At 44.8% G+C, this 18,367-nt stretch overlaps 1 protein-coding gene across 1 annotated transcript in view; it reads right to left on the minus strand.

Annotated features, from left to right (window-relative positions):
* Positions 1-18,367, minus strand: part of adgrv1 (adhesion G protein-coupled receptor V1) — a 169,120-nt gene that overhangs the window by 39,407 nt on the left and 111,346 nt on the right. The window contains 2 exon segments of the mRNA XM_047382560.1: positions 2,987-3,144; positions 14,389-14,567. Of these exon segments, the coding sequence (XP_047238516.1) occupies positions 2,987-3,144; positions 14,389-14,567 (337 nt within the window).

The raw sequence follows: 18,367 nt of genomic DNA on the forward strand, positions 1-18,367 counted from the left end.
GGCGTACCAGATGGTGATGGAGGAGGTGAGGATGGACTCAATGATGGCTGTGTAGAAGTGCACCATCATAGTCTTTGGCAGGTTGAATTTCTTCAGCTGCCGCAGGAAGAACATCATCTGCTGGGCTTTCTTGATGAGGGAGCTGATGTTTGGCTCCCACTTGAGATCCTGGGAGATGATGGTTCCCAGGAAGCGGAAATATTCCACAGTTTCAATTGTGGAGTCACAGAGGGTGATGGGGGCAGATGGGGCTGGGTTCTGCCTGAAGTCCACAACCATCTCCACTGTCTTTAGAGCATTGAGCTCAAGGTTGTTCTGGCTGCACCAGTCCACCAGATGGCCCACCTCCCATCTGTACGCGGACTCGTCACCATCAGAGATGAGTCCGTCAGGGTGGTGTCGTCCTCAAACTTCAGAAGCTTGACAGACTGGCGACTGGAGGTGCAGCTGTTGGTGTACAGGGAGAAGAGCAGAGGAGAGAGAACACAGCCTTGGGGGGAACCGGTGCTGATGGTCAGGGAGTCAGAGACGTGCTTCCCCAGCCTCACGCGCTGCTTCCTGTCAGACAGGAAGTCAGTGATCCACCTGCAGGTGGAGTCGGGCACACTCAGCTGGGAGAGCTTCTCCTGTAGCAGAACTGGGACGATGGTGTTGAAGGCAGAGCTGAAATCCACAAACAGGATCCTGGCGTAGGTTCCTGTGGAGTCCAGGTGCTGGAGGATGAAGTGAAGGGCTTCATCATCTACAGACCTGTTGGCTCTGCAGGCAAACTGCAGAGGGTCCAGGAGGGGGTCGGTGATGTCTTTTAGGTGTGAGAGCACAAGGCGCTCAAAGGACTTCATCACCACAGAGGTCAGGGCGACGGGTCTGAAGTCATTAAGCCCTGTGGTCCTTGGCTTCTTGGGAACAGGGACGATGGTGGAGGACTTGAAGCAGGCTGGCACATGACATGTCTTCAGTGAGGTGTTAAAAATGTCTGTGAAGACTGGAGACAGCTGATCAGCGCAGTGCTTCAGGCTGGCTGGTGAGACAGAATCCGGTCCAGCAGCTTTCCGGGGGTTCTGTCTCCTGAAGAGTTTGTTGACGTCCCTCTCCTGGATGGAAAGAGCCGTCCTCGGCGTGGGTAGGGGGCTGGTGGGGGGGAACTTCAGGGTGGGGATTGGAGGTGCCAAGGCCCCTCTTGAGGTTGGGGAGATGGTGAATTGTGGTTGCAGCTGATGGGGGGTGTCGTAGGGGATGGTTGCAGGACTGTCCCTTTGTCTTTCAAAGCGGCAGTAGAACTCGTTCAGGTCGTTGGCGAGGCGTCGGTCGTTGATGGAGTGGGGGGCTTTCGGCTTGGAGTTGGTGATTTGCTTGAGCCCTTTCCAGACAGACACAGAGTCGTTGGCTGAGAACTGGTTTTGGAGCTTCTCAGAGTACAGTCGTTTGGCCTCTTTCACTGCTTTGTAAAGGGTGTGCTGTCATCTTACAGTTGGCCCCCTGTTTCTTCAGTTTTAGGTTAAACAAAAACTCATAGACCTCTTATCCTTTTTGGTTTTCATTTTTGTTCCAGTCCAACATATTAAAACACTCTAATTATATCCTACAAATGTTTGAAACCTTGATAAGAGTTCACATCCACATGTTTTGGTTTCCTGCTGTGCCCCACAGGCCACACACAGTGTAAAGAGCAATGTGCATTAATTCAGGCCCTGCTTTGCCATTGAAGGGCTGTGACTGAATGAAAAGCAACTAAAGCCTGCTGATTATCACTGACGGGCAGTGATTACAGCCTGAATGATGAGAGACCAAAGAAGTTTGGCCTGGATCTTCATGTGTGGGCAAAATGACCGACTGCACTGAGTAAATAGAGCTGATTCACAACACTCGTACTTCTTCTGAGAGTTATTTTTCTATCCAAACAACACAACTGAATAGTGTACAAGTTCAAGAGTGTTTGCACACAACTTGGAACACTATTATATCAACTGCATTTACCTCATGTACTTAAAAGGATTTGAAGTGATATCCTTAGTCAAATAGATATCATAGCTAAATACATATTAAAGCATGAGCATTACTTCACTCACGATAGCATACTATTAGGAATTATTTATTTCTGTTCATGTTTCAGTACACAGGTAGGATAAGTTAGGCAAAATACAGCACCTCATTATTAGTGTTCATACTTTTTGAACTTTCCATATTTTGTCACTTTACAACCAAAAATTCAATAGAGACAAAAACAAAATGGTGTGTTACTATAAAGTGGAAAATATGTTTTTTTATGTTTTACAAATAATTAATCTGGAAAGTTTGTGTTTATCCCTCTTTATTTGATATTTGAAAATAAAATCCAATGCAACCAAAGTTCACCTGTGTATAATTTTACCTACATCTAAAACCAGCTGTTCTGTGAAGGCCTCAGAGGTTTGTTGGAGGATATTAATGAACTAACATCTTGAAGACCAAAGAACCCAGCAGATAGATCAGGTATACAGTTGTGGAGAAGTTTAAAGCAAACACGTGGAAGAAGGTATTCTGGTCAGATGAGACCTGAATTGACCTTTTTGTGGCTTACACTGTACATCAATGTTAAAACGTCATCCCCAAACTTAAACATAGTGGTGGCAGCGTCATACTGTGGGGATTATTTTCTTCAGGAGGAACACGGTATCTGGTCAGAGCTGATGTGAAAATGGATACAGTTAAAAACAGGGCAATCCTAGAAAGTTCAGTCCTAAATTCATTTAAGAATTTGTGATTTATGTTCAGAAGGTCTCTATTTGTACTATTTTGTGTTGATTTATGACATAAAATCCATATAAAATATTTGGGAGATGTAGTTGTAAAGTGACAAAATGTGGGGGAGTTCAAGGGGTATCATTTATTTTTTGCTTAAACCTGTTTCCGTACATAATAAAAATTTGGGGTGGATCTCTTCATGTATTTAGAGGCAAGTAAAAAGCTCACAGAAATAAGTACATTATTTCATACACTTAATTACCTGTGCTGTTTGTCCTGCCACGGTAAATGTCATCGTAGGCCCGCCACTGTTCAGTTACCTGGTAGGCGTGGATAAATATGACCAGCACTGCAACCAAGCACACGAGAGGCACTAACACCGCTGTGCAAAGAGCTGCATAGATGTTTGGGATGAAGCACCTGGAGAAGAGATAAGGGAAATATTGGTAATTTATTTTTACCTTATGTTTATTTTAAAAGATAGAACAAACACATTAAGTACCAAGCATGTGTTCAGCTTAGAGGTAAGCTCTGGAAATCCTAAATTACATGCTTTTTGCTGTGCCGTATTTAGCTTTAAGACTCTTTTTAAGACTTTTCTACGGATTTTACAAACAGGATTTCTCAGTGTGACCTCTGAGCCATCCTGAGACTCACAGGATTTTTGTTCAATGGCAGAGGAAGCAAACCACGTTCTTTATAAACTCTGCCACTCTGGTGCTACAATTGGAAAAACTAAGGTTGTTCATTCTTATTTAAATCTCAAAAAAATCGCAAAAAACCCCCAAAAAATCCTATATGTATTTCAAATGTATCTAACAATGGAATAACTGGTATGACCGAGTTTCTTTCACTCATGCTTGTGTACATTTGTAAAAAAAGAAATAAATTAAAAAAAATTCTCTGGGAAACCCAACATGCCAATATAAACACTAGTTGCCAAACAACGGGCAGCATCTGAACGCTCATGTGATTTTTGTACTTTTTTCACAAAACAAAATGGTTTGGTGGGAGCAAAGATTTTCAGATAGAACATCTGCAGGTTTGAGCAGGCACTGTCAACTAATTAGAGCCATGCTAGCCAAAACATGACAAGGTATGCCAAATAAATCTGTGCAACATGCCCTCCTACTCAGACAGCTCTAATGCAATGGGAAATAGATGTTTGGACTGCTTGTTTATATGAGGGGATGAGAGCAAGCTGTACTCAAAGTCTCAGATAAAAGAGAAATCCAAGGGATTCCTTAAGAGGATGACAAAACTTTCTCCAAGGGCCTACTCAGTACTGTTATAGTAGTTTTTTATATATTTGGCAGTATGCCGTCATGAATCACTCAACCCAATATCGTTGTCTAGAGAACACTTAGTCCCAGTTCAAAGTTGATGAAATAAACTACATTTATTATCAGGACCAAATGATATGGTAACATTTTGTTTGACGAGTAAACCAATCTGAATTTACAGTTTAACAGGCAAGACAATAAAAACTTAAAAACATAAAACACTGCTGGGTCTTTTGACACAGATCCTTGCTTTATAGTGTTAAGACCAATGTTGGGTAGTTTTAATTAAACACTGAGTTCAGACATTTGACCCAAGTTGAGTCAACCTGATCAACCTTAATTGTATCTCTTCTTCAGGATAAAATAAGAAATTGTAAGGTGGTACAATAATGCTGTATGCTTAATTCACACTAGAGAATGATTTTATTAACTAAAGCTAACGTGAGCCTTTTACCTGCTAAGCAGTATTGCTAGTTGTTTTTACTATTCACACAATTATCGAAGAATTGGTCATAGTTTCAAGATATCGTTTTTGTTTTTAGTAATTAAATTGTCAAAAAATTCTTTGACAAAATTAAGCTGTTTTATTTTTTTCCCCATTAATGTGCAAATTTTTAAGCTAATTTTTAGGTTGGTTAAAAATTGCCCAAAAAGTTGCCCAAACTATTTAATCAATTGCCTTTTATACAGGGGAATAACATCCTGTTCTTAATACAAAGGCTTTGATATAACATTGTACCACCAAATTTTCTGGAAAGGCTTTCTGCAAGGTTTAGGATTATGTTTATGATCATTTTGAACTTTCATCAAGGAGAACACTTATAAATATATATTTTACACAAGAAAGTCTGACTTGAAATCCACACTAGTTCATTTAAATAGGTGTGGTATCAGGTTGAGGTCAGGGCTCTGTGTTGACCAGTTAAGTTTATCCAAACCAAACCTGCTTATTTATCTTTATAGAATTTGTTGGTGCACTGGTGCTCAGTCTTGTAGTAACTGAAGGGAAGTTCCAACACGACAGGAGCAAAAACAAAAAAAACATGTAAAATTTCTTGGTGTACAGAAGTATCAAGTGTTCCTTATCCTAAAACTGAGAGCCCAATCCCACACCTGAAAACAACCCAAGATCATGATACTCTCTGTCTCAAACGCTACACTTAGTCCCATGCAATCAGTAAAGTGTCGTTCTCTTGGCACCTGCTAATCCGGGCTATTCTGATGGATTACCAGGCAGAAGCATAATTTATCACTCCAGAGAACATGCCTCAACCACTTTAGAGTCCAGTGGCGTGCTTACACCACTGCATCCAATGCTTAGTATTGCATTTGGTAACATTTGGATGCAGCTGCTTGGCCATTTAAACCCATTCAATAAAGCTCTCCACACACTGTTCTTAAGCTAATGTGAAGGCCTCAGGAAGTTTTAAGATCTGCAACCATCAACTCTGTTGGTGACCTCATCGTCATCTTCTGACCCTGCTCTGTGATTTGTTTGTGGGAAACCACTAAGTGCCCCTCCTTGAACCGCCACCTTAACGTGATGGAGGGGTTTGAGTGCTCGAATGATCCTAGAGGCTATGTTGTCTGGGGCTTAAATGCCCTTGGTAAGGTCTCCCATGGCAAACAGGCTCTAGGTGACGGGTCAGACAAAGAGCGGTTCGAGAATCCCTCATGACGACTACAGAATCGAGGCACGTGACGTCGCCCGGTACGGCGGAGCCGGGGTCCCACCCTGGAGCCAGGCCTGGGGTTGGGTACTCGTCGAAGAGCGCCTGGTGGCTGGGTTGCTACTCGCGGGACCCGGCCGGGCCAAGCCCGAACGAGAGATGCGAGACCATCCCCCAGTGGGCCCACCACCTGCAGGGGGAACCGTGAGGGACCGGTGCAAAGAGGATTGGGCGGCGGACGAAGGTGGAGACCTCGGCGGCCTGATCCCCGGATGCTTAGGCTGGCTCTAGGGATGTGGAATGTCACCTCGCTGGGGGGGAAGGAGCCTGAGCTGGTGCGGGAGGTCGAGAAATATCGACTAGAAATAGTCGGGCTCGCCTCCACGCACAGCGTGGAACTCTGGACTCTCTTCTACTCTGGAGTGGCCCGCGGGGAGAGGTGGCGGGCTGGGGTGGGTTTGCTTGTTGCCCCCCAGCTCAGACGTCTCGTGTTGGGGTTTACCCCACTGGATGAGAGGGTCGCATCCCTGCGCCTTCAGGTTGGGGAGAGGTCTCTGACTATCATTTCGGCCTACGGGCCGAGTGGTAGTGGGGAGTAGCCGGCTTTCTTGGCGTCCCTGTCGGGGGTGCTGGATAGTGCCCCTCCTGGGGACTCCATTATTCTGCTGGGGGACTTCAAGGCCCACGTGGGAAATGACAGTGACACCTGGAGAGGCGTGATTGGGAGGAATGGCCTCCCCGATCTGAATCCAAGCGGTGTTTTGTTATTGGACTTCTGTGCTAGTCACGGATTGTCCATAATGAACACCATGTTCAAACATAAGGGTGTCCATCAGTGCACTTGGCATCAAGATACCCTAGGCAGGAGGTCAATGATCGACTTTGTTGTCGTATCATCAGACCTTCGGCCGCATGTTTTGGACACTCGGGTGAAGAGAGGGGCTGAGCTGTCCACCGATCACCACCTGGTGGTGAGTTGGATCCGCTGGAGGAGGAGAAAGCCGGACAGACTTGGCAGGCCCAAGCGCATAGTGAGGGTCTGCTGGGAGCGTCTGGCGGACCCCTTGGCCAGGGATGTATTCAACTCTCACCTCCGAGGGATGTTGCAGACATAGAGTCCGAATGGACCATGTTCTCCACATCTATTGTAGCCGCGGCCGTAAGGTCTGCGGTGCCTGTCGCGGCGGCAATCCCGAACCCGGTGATGGACACCGGCAGTAAGGGACGCTGTCAAGTTGAAGAAGGAGTGCTATCGGCTGTGGTTGGCTTGTGGGACTCCTGAGGCGGCCCGGGCAGTGGCAGAGGCAAAAACTCGGACCTGGGAGGAGTTCGGTGAGGCCATGGAGAAGGACTACCGGTTGGCCCCGAAGCGATTCTGACAAACAGTCTGACACCTCAGGAGGGGGAAGCAGTGCTTCGCCAACACTGTTTACAGTGGGGGTTGGGAGCTGCTGACCTCGACTGGGGACATTATCGTCCGGTGGAAGGAGTACTTCGAGGATCTACTCAATCCTGCCATCACGCATTCCCTGGTGGAAATAGAGGCTGGGGACTCGGGGTTGGACTCTTTCATCACCCAGGCTGAAGTCACCGAGGTGGTTAAAAAGCTCCGCAGTGGCAAGGCTTTGGGGTTGGATGAGATCCGCCCTGAGTACCTCAAGTCTTTGGATGTTGTGGGGCTGTCATGGTTGACACGCCTCTTCAACATTGCGTGGCGGACGGGGACAGTGCCTTTGGATTGGCAGACTGGGGTGGTGGTCCCCCTTCATAAGAAGGGTGACCGGAGGGTGTGTTCCAACTACAGGGGGATCACACTCCTCAGCCTCCCTGGTAAGGCCTACGCCAGGGTATTGGAGAGGAGAGTCCGGCCAATAGTCGAACCCCGGCTTCAGGAGGAGCAGTGTGGTTTTCGTCCCGGCCGTGGAACACTGGACCAGCTCTATACCCTCTACAGGGTACTCGAGGGTTCATGGGAGTTTGCCCAACCGGTCCACATGTGTTTTGTGGACCTGGAGAAAGCATTCGACTGGGTCCCTCGTGATGCCCTATGGGGGGTGCTCCAGGAGTATGGAATCGGTGGCTCTTTACTAGGGGCCATCCGGTCTCTGTACAAGCGGAGCAGGAGTTTGGTTCGCATTGCTGGCACTAAGTCGGACCTATTCCCGGTGCATGTTGGACTCCTGCAGGGCTGCCCTTTGTCACCGGTCCTGTTCATAACTTTTATGGACAGGATTTCTAGGCGCAGCCAAGGGCCGGAGGGGGTCAGGTTTGGGGACCAGAGGATTTCGTCTCTTCTTTTTGCAGATGACGTGGTCCTGCTGGCCCCATCTACCCAAGACCTACAGCATGCACTGGGGCGGTTCACAGCCGAGTGTGAAGAGGCTGGGATGAAGCTCCTCCAAGTCCAAGGCCATGGTTCTCGACCGGAAAAGGGTGGCTTGTCCTCTTCAGGTTGGAGAGTTTCTGCCTCAAGTGGAGGAGTTTAAGTATCTCGGGGTCTTGTTCACAAGTGAGGGAAGAATGGAGCGGGAGATCGACAGACGGATCGGTGTGGCTGCCACAGTAATGGGGGTGCTGTGCTGGTCCGTTGTGGTGAAGAGAGAGCTGAGCCGAAAAGCGAAGCTCTCGATTTACCGGTCGGTCTACGTTCCTACCCTCACCTATGGCCATGAACTTTGGGTCGTGACCGAAAGAACGAGATCCCGGATACAAGCGGCTGAAATGAGCTTCCTCCGTAGGGTGGCCGGGCACTCCCTTAGAGATAGGGTGAGGAGCTCGGCCATCCGGGAGGGGCTCGGAGTAGAGCCGCTGCTCCTCCACATCAAGAGGAGCCAGTTGAGGTGGCTTGGGCATCTATACCGGATGCCTCCTGGACGCCTTCCTCAGGAGGTGTTCCAGGCATGTCCCACCGGGAGGAGGCCCAGGGGACGGCCCAGGACACGCTGGAGGGACTATGTCTCTCGGCTGGCCTGGGAACGCCTTGGGCTCCCCACGGAGGAGCTGGGGAGAGGGACATCTGGGCGTCTCTGCTGAGTCTGCTGCCCCCGCAACCCGGTCCCGGATAAAGCGGAAGACGACGCGTACGAGTACGAGTACCACTAAGTGGCCCAGTAGCTTTCATTCTCTGTTGGAAAAAAGTGATTGTTATGATTTTAAGATCATTTATTCTTTTATACTTTGTAATTATACAGGAATAAAGTTGCATTACTTTGTGTACTAGCTGAACCTAGTATAACCTTTTATACAGGAGTTCGCATGTGGCCTGAAAGAGACTATCCAAAGAGCTGAAGCTCTGCAAAGTGTTATCTACTTAATGTTATTTCACCCCAGCTCTGACAAAGAGCTCTTTGACTCTAGACTCTGGGAAGATGAATATTGTGTGCACCTAGAGGGAGAGACTTGCAGATAAATATAGACATATTTATCTGTATTAGTTCAACTGAGGTGTTATTAGTGAGACTGTACATGCTATGGGCTGTCTGTTGAACTCCTCCAAGAAGTCGAGTGATGTTGTTTCTCTTTTAGTAAATAAAGGTGAATATTAGAATTTTACCAACATTCCCAATCTCTATCATTATTATTGTTATTTTGCCACTAAAAGTTTACTGTGGAATATTTAGAAATGAGTAAATTTTACAACTGGACAAATGAATCGTTCAAATTAACACAAATGTTACTTGTTTAGTAATTCAGATTATGCGTTGTTATTTTCAACTCTATGGGAGCTTTAATGTTATGTATTGTTATCACTTATTATCAGTGGTTTAATTTACAATTTAAACCTAGAATGCTGAGTAAAGCCCATAAAACAACACAGCAGTGTTAAATAAACCCAGGCATGGGTTGATCCATACATGATCCAGGGGTTGACATTAGGTTATTGTGATATTGTGAATTGGGTAAAAATTTAATTCAATTAACTCAATATGTAATTTCAGGCAAATTCTGCTAATTAGATGTTCATTAGTTAAGTGACACATGATATACAAAGCTGAATATAAATGTGTTGACATAATAGATGCTCTTAATTTGGTCTTTCATGTTAGAATTTCATTGTTTCAAATACATGTTTTAAGTTGTTTCAACAACATTCGAATGAATAAAATGGCTAAAAATAAAAAGAATTATGATTTGTTTGGTTAAAGATGCATCATAACCAATACATGTAACAACAAAGCTCTAATAAGGCTCAGTACCTGGATCTTTAACCTATGAGACCTTGCTTGAATGGGAAAAACAAATACGCTCATTGCAGGCCAAGGCATGAACATTGCCATTATAGTATTAAACTGGTGTAAAAAATAACAGTTTAATAGAATAAAAAACATTCTTATTGTAATTTTGATCCACAATATGTTTTTTTCGGTATGCTATGTTTTTCCCTTAGCCTGAACAACTGCTAGCCCTCCTGGATACAATTACTGTGGAAACACATCTGCAACATACTATCTGAGTTTAAGGTTTGCTGGTGCGTAGGCAGCGTGAAACCTAGACAGCTGGGTTGGTGAGGAAACAAGAGGCGACCTGTTTACTCTGATCAAGTGTAAAAGAGAAGGGTGAATGAATGTAAAGGCTGGCTCAGTCCTTTAAAGAGGAGGGTATGTTCTCCAGGGGAAACTGAATACACCCCTCTGTCCCTAAATCTCTTATGTGTACACTCACTGTCTCACACCCTCTTACAGGAAACATTTTCCCTCGCTCGATCCAAGGATAACAGCCCCACCTAAGACCACCGGCTAGCTTAAGATGGGATTCATAGTTTCAGACTTCATCAGCACAGGGCTCTATACCCATCATGCATACCTGCTCACACATGAAGCAAACACTCCTACCCATCAAAGGGACTTTGTGTGGGCTTTTACAAAATGATTTAATGTTATGTTCAAGGCTTTAAAACTACAAATAAACAGGACATGATTTAAAAAAATAAAACTCCACCTCTAAGGTAAGGACTCAAGTTTCTGTGTGGCATGATGAATGCAAACACTGAAAGTCTTTTCCCTAACCATTCAGCTGATTGGACGAACTACCTCCTCATGTGATGTCACTGGCTCAGGTGTTTTGCGTTGGCTCTGAAATGGAGTTTCCCTTCGAGTAAAAAAAGAAAAAGACCTCCAGTCGGCTAACACGACTCATAGGAGAATTAAACTGGACACTAAAGAGAGTTCCTTCTAAAACAGACATGGTTAGAATAGGATTAATTTACTACTTCTGTCATTCGTTCATAATAATCTCTTAGTACCAGAGTTCAATAATCCAAACACACAGAAGTAGTTTTGGTATAGATTAAAGAGGCAAACATTAAAGGGGACACATCATGCTTTTAAAGCCTTCCTTTTGCTACTGAGGCACTTCACACCCGCCCCCCTCCAGGTCAAAGAGTGTTCCACTTTAACCCAATCTGCCATTTTTGTAGTTTGATAGGAGAGATAGAATTATCTTGCGCCACAGAAACAAGAAAAAAATGGCAAAAACAATGCAAAACTGTTAATGCAATAATACTATTTAAAACTCGCACTTCGCCCTCAAGGAGCTAAAAGCAAACACTAACACTAACTGGATAAGGAAGAGGCCTTCAGGAGTGGGGACAAAGACATATACAGAGAGGCAAAGTACAAGTTTGGCAAGGCAGTGAAAGAGGCCAAACGACTGTACTCTGAGAAGCTCCAAAACCAGTTCTCAGCCAACGACTCTGCGTCTGTCTGGAAAGGGCTCAAGCAAATCACCAACTACAAGCCGAAAGCCCCCCACTCCATCAACGACCGACGCCTCGCCAACGACCTGAACGAGTTCTACTGCCGCTTTGAAAGACAAAGGGACAGTCCTGCAACCATCCCCCACGACACCCCCCAACAGCTGCAGCCACAATCCACCACCCCCACCTCCCCAACCTCAAGAGGGGCCTTGGCACCTCCAACCCCCACCCTGAAGTTCCCCCCCACCAGCCCCCTACCCACGCCGGGGACAGCTCTTTCCATCCAGGAGAGGGACGTCAACAAACTCTTCAGGAGACAGAACCCCCGGAAAGCTGCTGGACAGGATTCTGTCTCACCAGCCAGCCTGAAGCACTGCGCTGATCAGCTGTCTCCAGTCTTCACAGACATTTTTAACACCTCACTGGAGACATGTCATGTGCCAGCCTGCTTCAAGTCCTCCACCATCGTCCCTGTTCCCAAGAAGCCAAGGACCACAGGGCTTAATGACTTCAGACCCGTCGCCCTGACCTCTGTGGTGATGAAGTCCTTTGAGCGCCTTGTGCTCTCACACCTAAAAGACATCACCGACCCCCTCCTGGACCCTCTGCAGTTTGCCTGCAGAGCCAACAGGTCTGTAGATGATGAAGCCCTTCACTTCATCCTCCGGCACCTGGACTCCACAGGAACCTACGCCAGGATCCTGTTTGTGGATTTCAGCTCTGCCTTCAACACCATCGTCCCAGCTCTGCTACAGGAGAAGCTCTCCCAGCTGAGTGTGCCCGACTCCACCTACAGGTGGATCACTGACTTCCTGTCTGACAGGAAGCAGCGCGTGAGGCTGGGGAAGCACGTCTCTGACTCCCTGACCATCAGCACCGGTTCCCCCCAAGGCTGTGTTCTCTCTCCTCTGCTCTTCTCCCTGTACACCAACAGCTGCACCTCCAGTCACCAGTCTGTCAAGCTTCTGAAGTTTGCGGACGACACCACCCTGATCGGACTCATCTCTGATGGTGACGAGTCTGCGTACAGATGGGAGGTGGACCATCTGTTGGACTGGTGCAGCCAGAACAACCTTGAGCTCAACGCTCTAAAGACAGTGGAGATGGTTGTGGACTTTAGGCAGAACCCAGCCCCACCTGCCCCCATCACCCTCTGTGACTCCACAATTGACACTGTGGAATCTTTCCGCTTCCTGGGAACCATCATCTCCCAGGATCTCAAGTGGGAGCCAAACATCAGCTCCCTCATCAAGAAAGCCCAGCAGATGATGTTCTTCCTGCGGCAGCTGAAGAAATTCAACCTGCCAAAGACTATGATGGTGCACTTCTACACAGCCATAATTGAGTCCATCCTCACCTCCTCCATCACCATCTGGTACGCCGCTGCTACAGCCAAGGATAAGGGCAGGAGCCAGCGTGTCATTCGGTCTGCTGAGAAGGTGATTGGCTGCAGTCTACTGTCGCTCCAGGAACTGTACACCTCCAGGACCCTGAAGCGGGCAGGGAAGATTCTGGCTGATCCCTCCCACCCCGGTCACAGACTCTTTGAGACTCTCCCCTCTGGCAGGAGGCTGCGGTCCATCCGGACCAAAACCTCACGCCACAAGAACAGTTTTTTCCCATCTGCCACCAGCCTGGTTAACAAAGCCCGGAAACCACCTTGACATTCTCCCTTTCTCCCACACCCCCCCCCCCCCCCCCCCCCCTTTTTTTTTGCTGACAGGACACCTGTAACCTGTAACTCTATGCGTTACATTAACGCTCAGCATGGACTCCTGCTTTACTTGCACTGCCATACTTGCACAATGATCACCTGCACTGTTGTATTGCTCTCGCATCTTATACTGCTCTACATTTACTCTCACTCACTTAAAACTGTGCACATATATTTATATTATATTGTAGATATGTTTATACTGTTTAATTTGTATTGTATTGCACCGACTACGCCAAAACAAATTCCTTGTATGTCCAAAAACGTACTTGGCAATAAAGCTTTTCTGATTCTGATTCTGATTCTAACAAAAGCAGAAGGCACAATGCTACCGCTATCAAAACAATATCCAAGACATCATATCTACAAACAACGAATTCATGTGTAAAAAAAAGTCTGTTGTCATTTTAGCGTTATTTGCAGCTTACGGCTTTGCTATGTCCGTCGTTTCCACAGACAGAAGAAGCTGACCCTTTAATCAGATGAAGTCTTTTAGCAAATTATTCTTGATACAGGCAGAGGTTGCTGAAGGCATTTGTCCTTGAAGTATTTCGTGCAGACGAAGAGGAATTTCCCCACTGATGTGGGTAGATTTCCATGAAAAATACATTTTAATCAGGCACTTCGAATTGTGTGGGTTAATACACCCAACAACCAACCCAAACTTATCCTCTTGCATTGTCGGCATACTTGAGCTTGGACTACAAAATTGCAGAGAGAAATAAAAATGGCAGATACACAAAACTGATCAGCCAGAACTCCATGACGTTATTTAGCTATTCTGCCACAAATATTGAAATTTAACAGCTCAAAAAATGTAACAGAAGATAGAAAAAACTGAATGGACAAAAATATGACCTAAACAGAATATAAAGATATATCTCCGCAACACCTAGAGAGACTAAATTCTCCCCTACAGACTCCAAGTACTCAACAAAATGTATTTAAGGACTAAAAAAAATTGGACTTTGCATGATATGTCCTCTTTGAGCTTCTGGAATGGCCTAAACACTGTTGAAAATTTCAGCACTGTGTTTAAAAGTCAGGTCCATGGCAGTACACTGACCAATGGAAATGAACAGCAAAATGTCTATTAGAGTGGTCCAATATCCTTAGCCCTTCAGATGGCTACAAAAGATGCTTTTAAAATTTCCTGAAGTTGTTTGTTTTATGTTCGTTTAACTCTGAAAAGGAGTTCCAATGCATAATTAAAAGACCAAAATGAATATGACAATCACAGCAATTGTGAGTTGTAAGCTTCTGAGTGGCACTGTATTCTATGTAAATATTTTTTCAACTTACACATCTCCATGCACCAGTCCGTACACAGCGTGTATGGTCCACCCGAAGCCACCAAGCAAAACAATAACCAGGACAATGATGACCAGGGCAGGAAGTCCCCAGCCTAAGAGAAAATAGAGCAGGTAGCGCCGCTCTGTGTGCTCATCATTCATCACCAGCACTTGCCAGAAGTTTACTGCCTGAGAAAACAGTTCAAGAAAACATCAGATTTACTGCAATACAAGCACAAATAACATTGAATAAAAATCCTAATGCAACAAAAAAAAGGATCAACAGATCAGAAAATGCTTTGATTTTTAAGGCTTTCGGTTGTGTTTGCTTTTGAGAACATTTGGTTTTCATAGAAAGTGTTGAACGAAAATGACTCCCTCTGACATCACATCCAGTCTCTTCCACCTGATATGCTAAGCCTTGCACTGTTATGTAAGCGGACTTTCTGAATACCTGTTTTGCAATGCAGACACAATGTCGTACAACTGAGAGAAGACATTGACTTTTAGTCCACATGAACAAGAACAAAAGCAAAGATAAATTTTACTTCATGAAAGTGAGAGGAAAAGGGTAATGGCTTACATAATATCCGAACATCTATAAATGATCAACATTTCTTTCAAAAATACTGGAACCCTCTTAATACTGAAGACACCAAAATGATTAGACCTTAAAATGCTTTAATATGTATTATGTGTATTATTCTGATTTAAGTAGAAAATAACAGAAATTACTTATTTACTCATTTGTGGCATTGATGGAGTTCCAGCACGTCGCAAACAGTGTTCACACAATTTTGTCATGAGACAAACACAGAGTTCAGTGTATGTTCTTAGATTTTTATATGGCAAAAGCAAAGCTGCATAAAACTGTAAAGTTGAAGGGACATGGTAAATGATATTCAAAATCTTTGCAACAAAAATCTGAAACTGGCATGCATTTACAGGTCCTTCTCAAAATATTAGCATATTGTGATAAAGTTCATTATTTTCCATAATGTCGTGATGAAAATTTAACATTCATATATTTTAGATTCATTGCACACTAACTGAAATATTTCAGGTCTTTTATTGTCTTAATACGGATGATTGTGGCATACAGCTCATGAAAACCCAAAATTCCTATCTCACAAAATTAGCATATTTCATCCGACCAATAAAAGAAAAGTGTTTTTAATACAAAAAACGTCAACCTTCAAATAATCATGTACAGTTATGCACTCAATACTTGGCCGGGAATCCTTTGGCAGAAATGACTGCTTCAATGCGGCGTGGCATGGAGGCAATCAGCCTGTGGCACTGCTGAGGTCTTATGGAGGCCCAGGATGCTTCGATAGTGGCCTTTAGTTCATCCAGAGTGTTGGGTCTTGAGTCTCTCAACGTTCTCTTCACAATATCCCACAGATTCTCTATGGGGTTCAGGTCAGGAGAGTTGGCAGGCCAATTGAGCACAGTGATACCATGGTCAGTAAACCATTTACCAGTGGTTTTGGCACTGTGAGCAGGTGCCAGGTCGTGCTGAAAAATGAAATCTTTATCTCCATAAAGCTTTTCAGCAGATGGAAGCATGAAGTGCTCCAAAATCTCCTGATAGCTAGCTGCAATGACCCTGCCCTTGATAAAACACAGTGGACCAACACCAGCAGCTGACACGGCACCCCAGACCATCACTGACTGTGGGTACTTGACACTGGACTTCTGGCATTTTGGCATTTTCTTCTCCCCAGTCTTCCTCCAGACTCTAGCACCTTGATTTCCGAATGACATGCAGAATTTGCTTTCATCCGAAAAAAGTACTTTGGACCACTGAGCAACAGTCCAGTGCTGCTTCTCTGTGGCCCAGGTCAGGCGCTTCTGCTGCTGTTTCTGGTTCAAAAGTGGCTTGACCTGGGGAATGCGGCACCTGTAGCCCATTTCCTGCACACGCCTGTGCACGGTGGCTCTGGATGTTTCTACTCCAGACTCAGTCCACTGCTTCCGCAGGTCCCCCAAGGTCTGGAATCGGCCCTTCTCCACAATCTTCCTCAGGGTCCGGTCACCTCTTCTCGTTGTGCAGCGTTTTCTGCCACACTTTTTCCTTCCCACAGACTTCCCACTGAGGTGCCTTGATACAGCACTCTGGGAACAGCCTATTCGTTCAGAAATTTCTTTCTGTGTCTTACCCTCTTGCTTGAGGGTGTCAATAGTGGCCTTCTGGACAGCAGTCAGGTCGGCAGTCTTACCCATGATTGGGGTTTTGAGTGATAAACCAGGCTGGGAGTTTTAAAGGCCTCAGGAATCTTTTGCAGGTGTTTAGAGTTAACTCGTTGATTCAGATGATTAGGTTCATAGCTCGTTTAGAGACCCTTTTAATGATATGCTAATTTTGTGAGATAGGAATTTTGGGTTTTCATGAGCTGTATGCCAAAATCATCCATATTAAGACAATAAAAGACTTGAAATATTTCAGTTAGTGTGCAATGAATCTAAAATATATGAATGTTAAATTTTCATCATGACATTATGGAAAATAATGAACTTTATCACAATATGCTAATATTTTGAGAAGGACCTGTACTTTCCCTTACACAATACCTTGTATAACCACCTTTTGCTGCAGTTACAGCTGGTAGAAATAGCTAAATGCCTCTACCAGCTTTGTTTAGGTGTAGGCTAACATTTTGTCAAATTGTCCTCAAGTACCTCATGCTCAATCACATTGGATGTGAACATCAATTTTCAAGGCTTGCTACAAAATTTCAATTGTAAGTAGGTGTGGACTTTGATTGGTTCATTGTCACACATGAATATGCTTTGATGAAAAATATAATATTACAGCTTATAGATTTCTTTCAGTTTTGTGCTTATTTAGCTCAATCTATCTTCCTTTAGCTCTGTCCCTGCTGAAAAAAAACTCCACAGCATAGGTCCGCCACCACCATGTTTCACCATGGCGTCGGTGTGTTCAGGGTGATGTGCTGTGTGGGTTTTCCATCACACATAGAGTGAACGTAGGCCAAAAAAGTTTGATTTTGGTATCATCGGACCAAAGCACTCTCTTTCACAGGTTTGCTGTGTCTCCTACATGGCAACATGAGGAAAACTCTATTTGCTCAACAACTGCTTTCTTCTTACCAATTTTCCATAAAGTACAGATTTGAGGAGGGATATAAAAAACGTAGTGGGCTGATCCACAGTAGTAGCTGTAAATCTTTGATGCTCCTCCAAGTTTGTTGTCGTAACAAGACAAAATGTACAAAAGTTCAGACATTATGAATACCTTTGGAAGGCACTGTATAAACAGAATGTGTTTCCTCTTGCTCAATATTATAATGAAATAAGTCGTGTGCTGAGGACACACAGAGTCAATAAAGGTGTAAAAATAATACCTCGGGTGTTTGTTTGACTTTTAAACTGGCACACACAGAAATGAAAAACACATACTGTAGGCGAGCCTGCAGGGCTTCTCTTTGCAGCTGATATACCTGTTGTTATGTAACACTATGCCCATTTATAGTAACCTGAGAGCCTCTCTTGGAGCCTCTACAGTCAAGAAACTGCTTTTATGGACAGAGATTGAATTTCTACCACTATGCCAAGTGAAATTCTTCTGACCTGATACTGGAGATGCAGATCTCCACATACATACACTCTAGTGTTATTGATTCATGTCTTCCTTTGGGTGTAAAATTCATTCATGGCGCCTACTCATTCCAGTCACTTATCTGAAAGTAGCAACCTAATAGGTGGAGAAAAGTGACCAGTGAGCCCTAAATGGGGCTGATAAAGAGGACAATAGGGTTTCAGTACCACATGTTTATTAAAGCTAGTGTCTGGAGGATTTTTCTTCTCAGTTAGGATATCAGCAGACTGTCCAGATATGGCCCGAGATGCCTCTAGGCTGCCCAACAAAAAGTCTAAAGTGATTGTCTCCAAGCAACACTGCTCCTCTTACTCTGTTACCCTATAAATGACAGCTCAATTTATTAGTTTAGTTTAACTTTTTTCAA

This window comes from Girardinichthys multiradiatus, chromosome 12, assembly GCF_021462225.1.
Source record: "Girardinichthys multiradiatus isolate DD_20200921_A chromosome 12, DD_fGirMul_XY1, whole genome shotgun sequence".
Classification (NCBI taxonomy): domain Eukaryota; kingdom Metazoa; phylum Chordata; class Actinopteri; order Cyprinodontiformes; family Goodeidae; genus Girardinichthys; species Girardinichthys multiradiatus.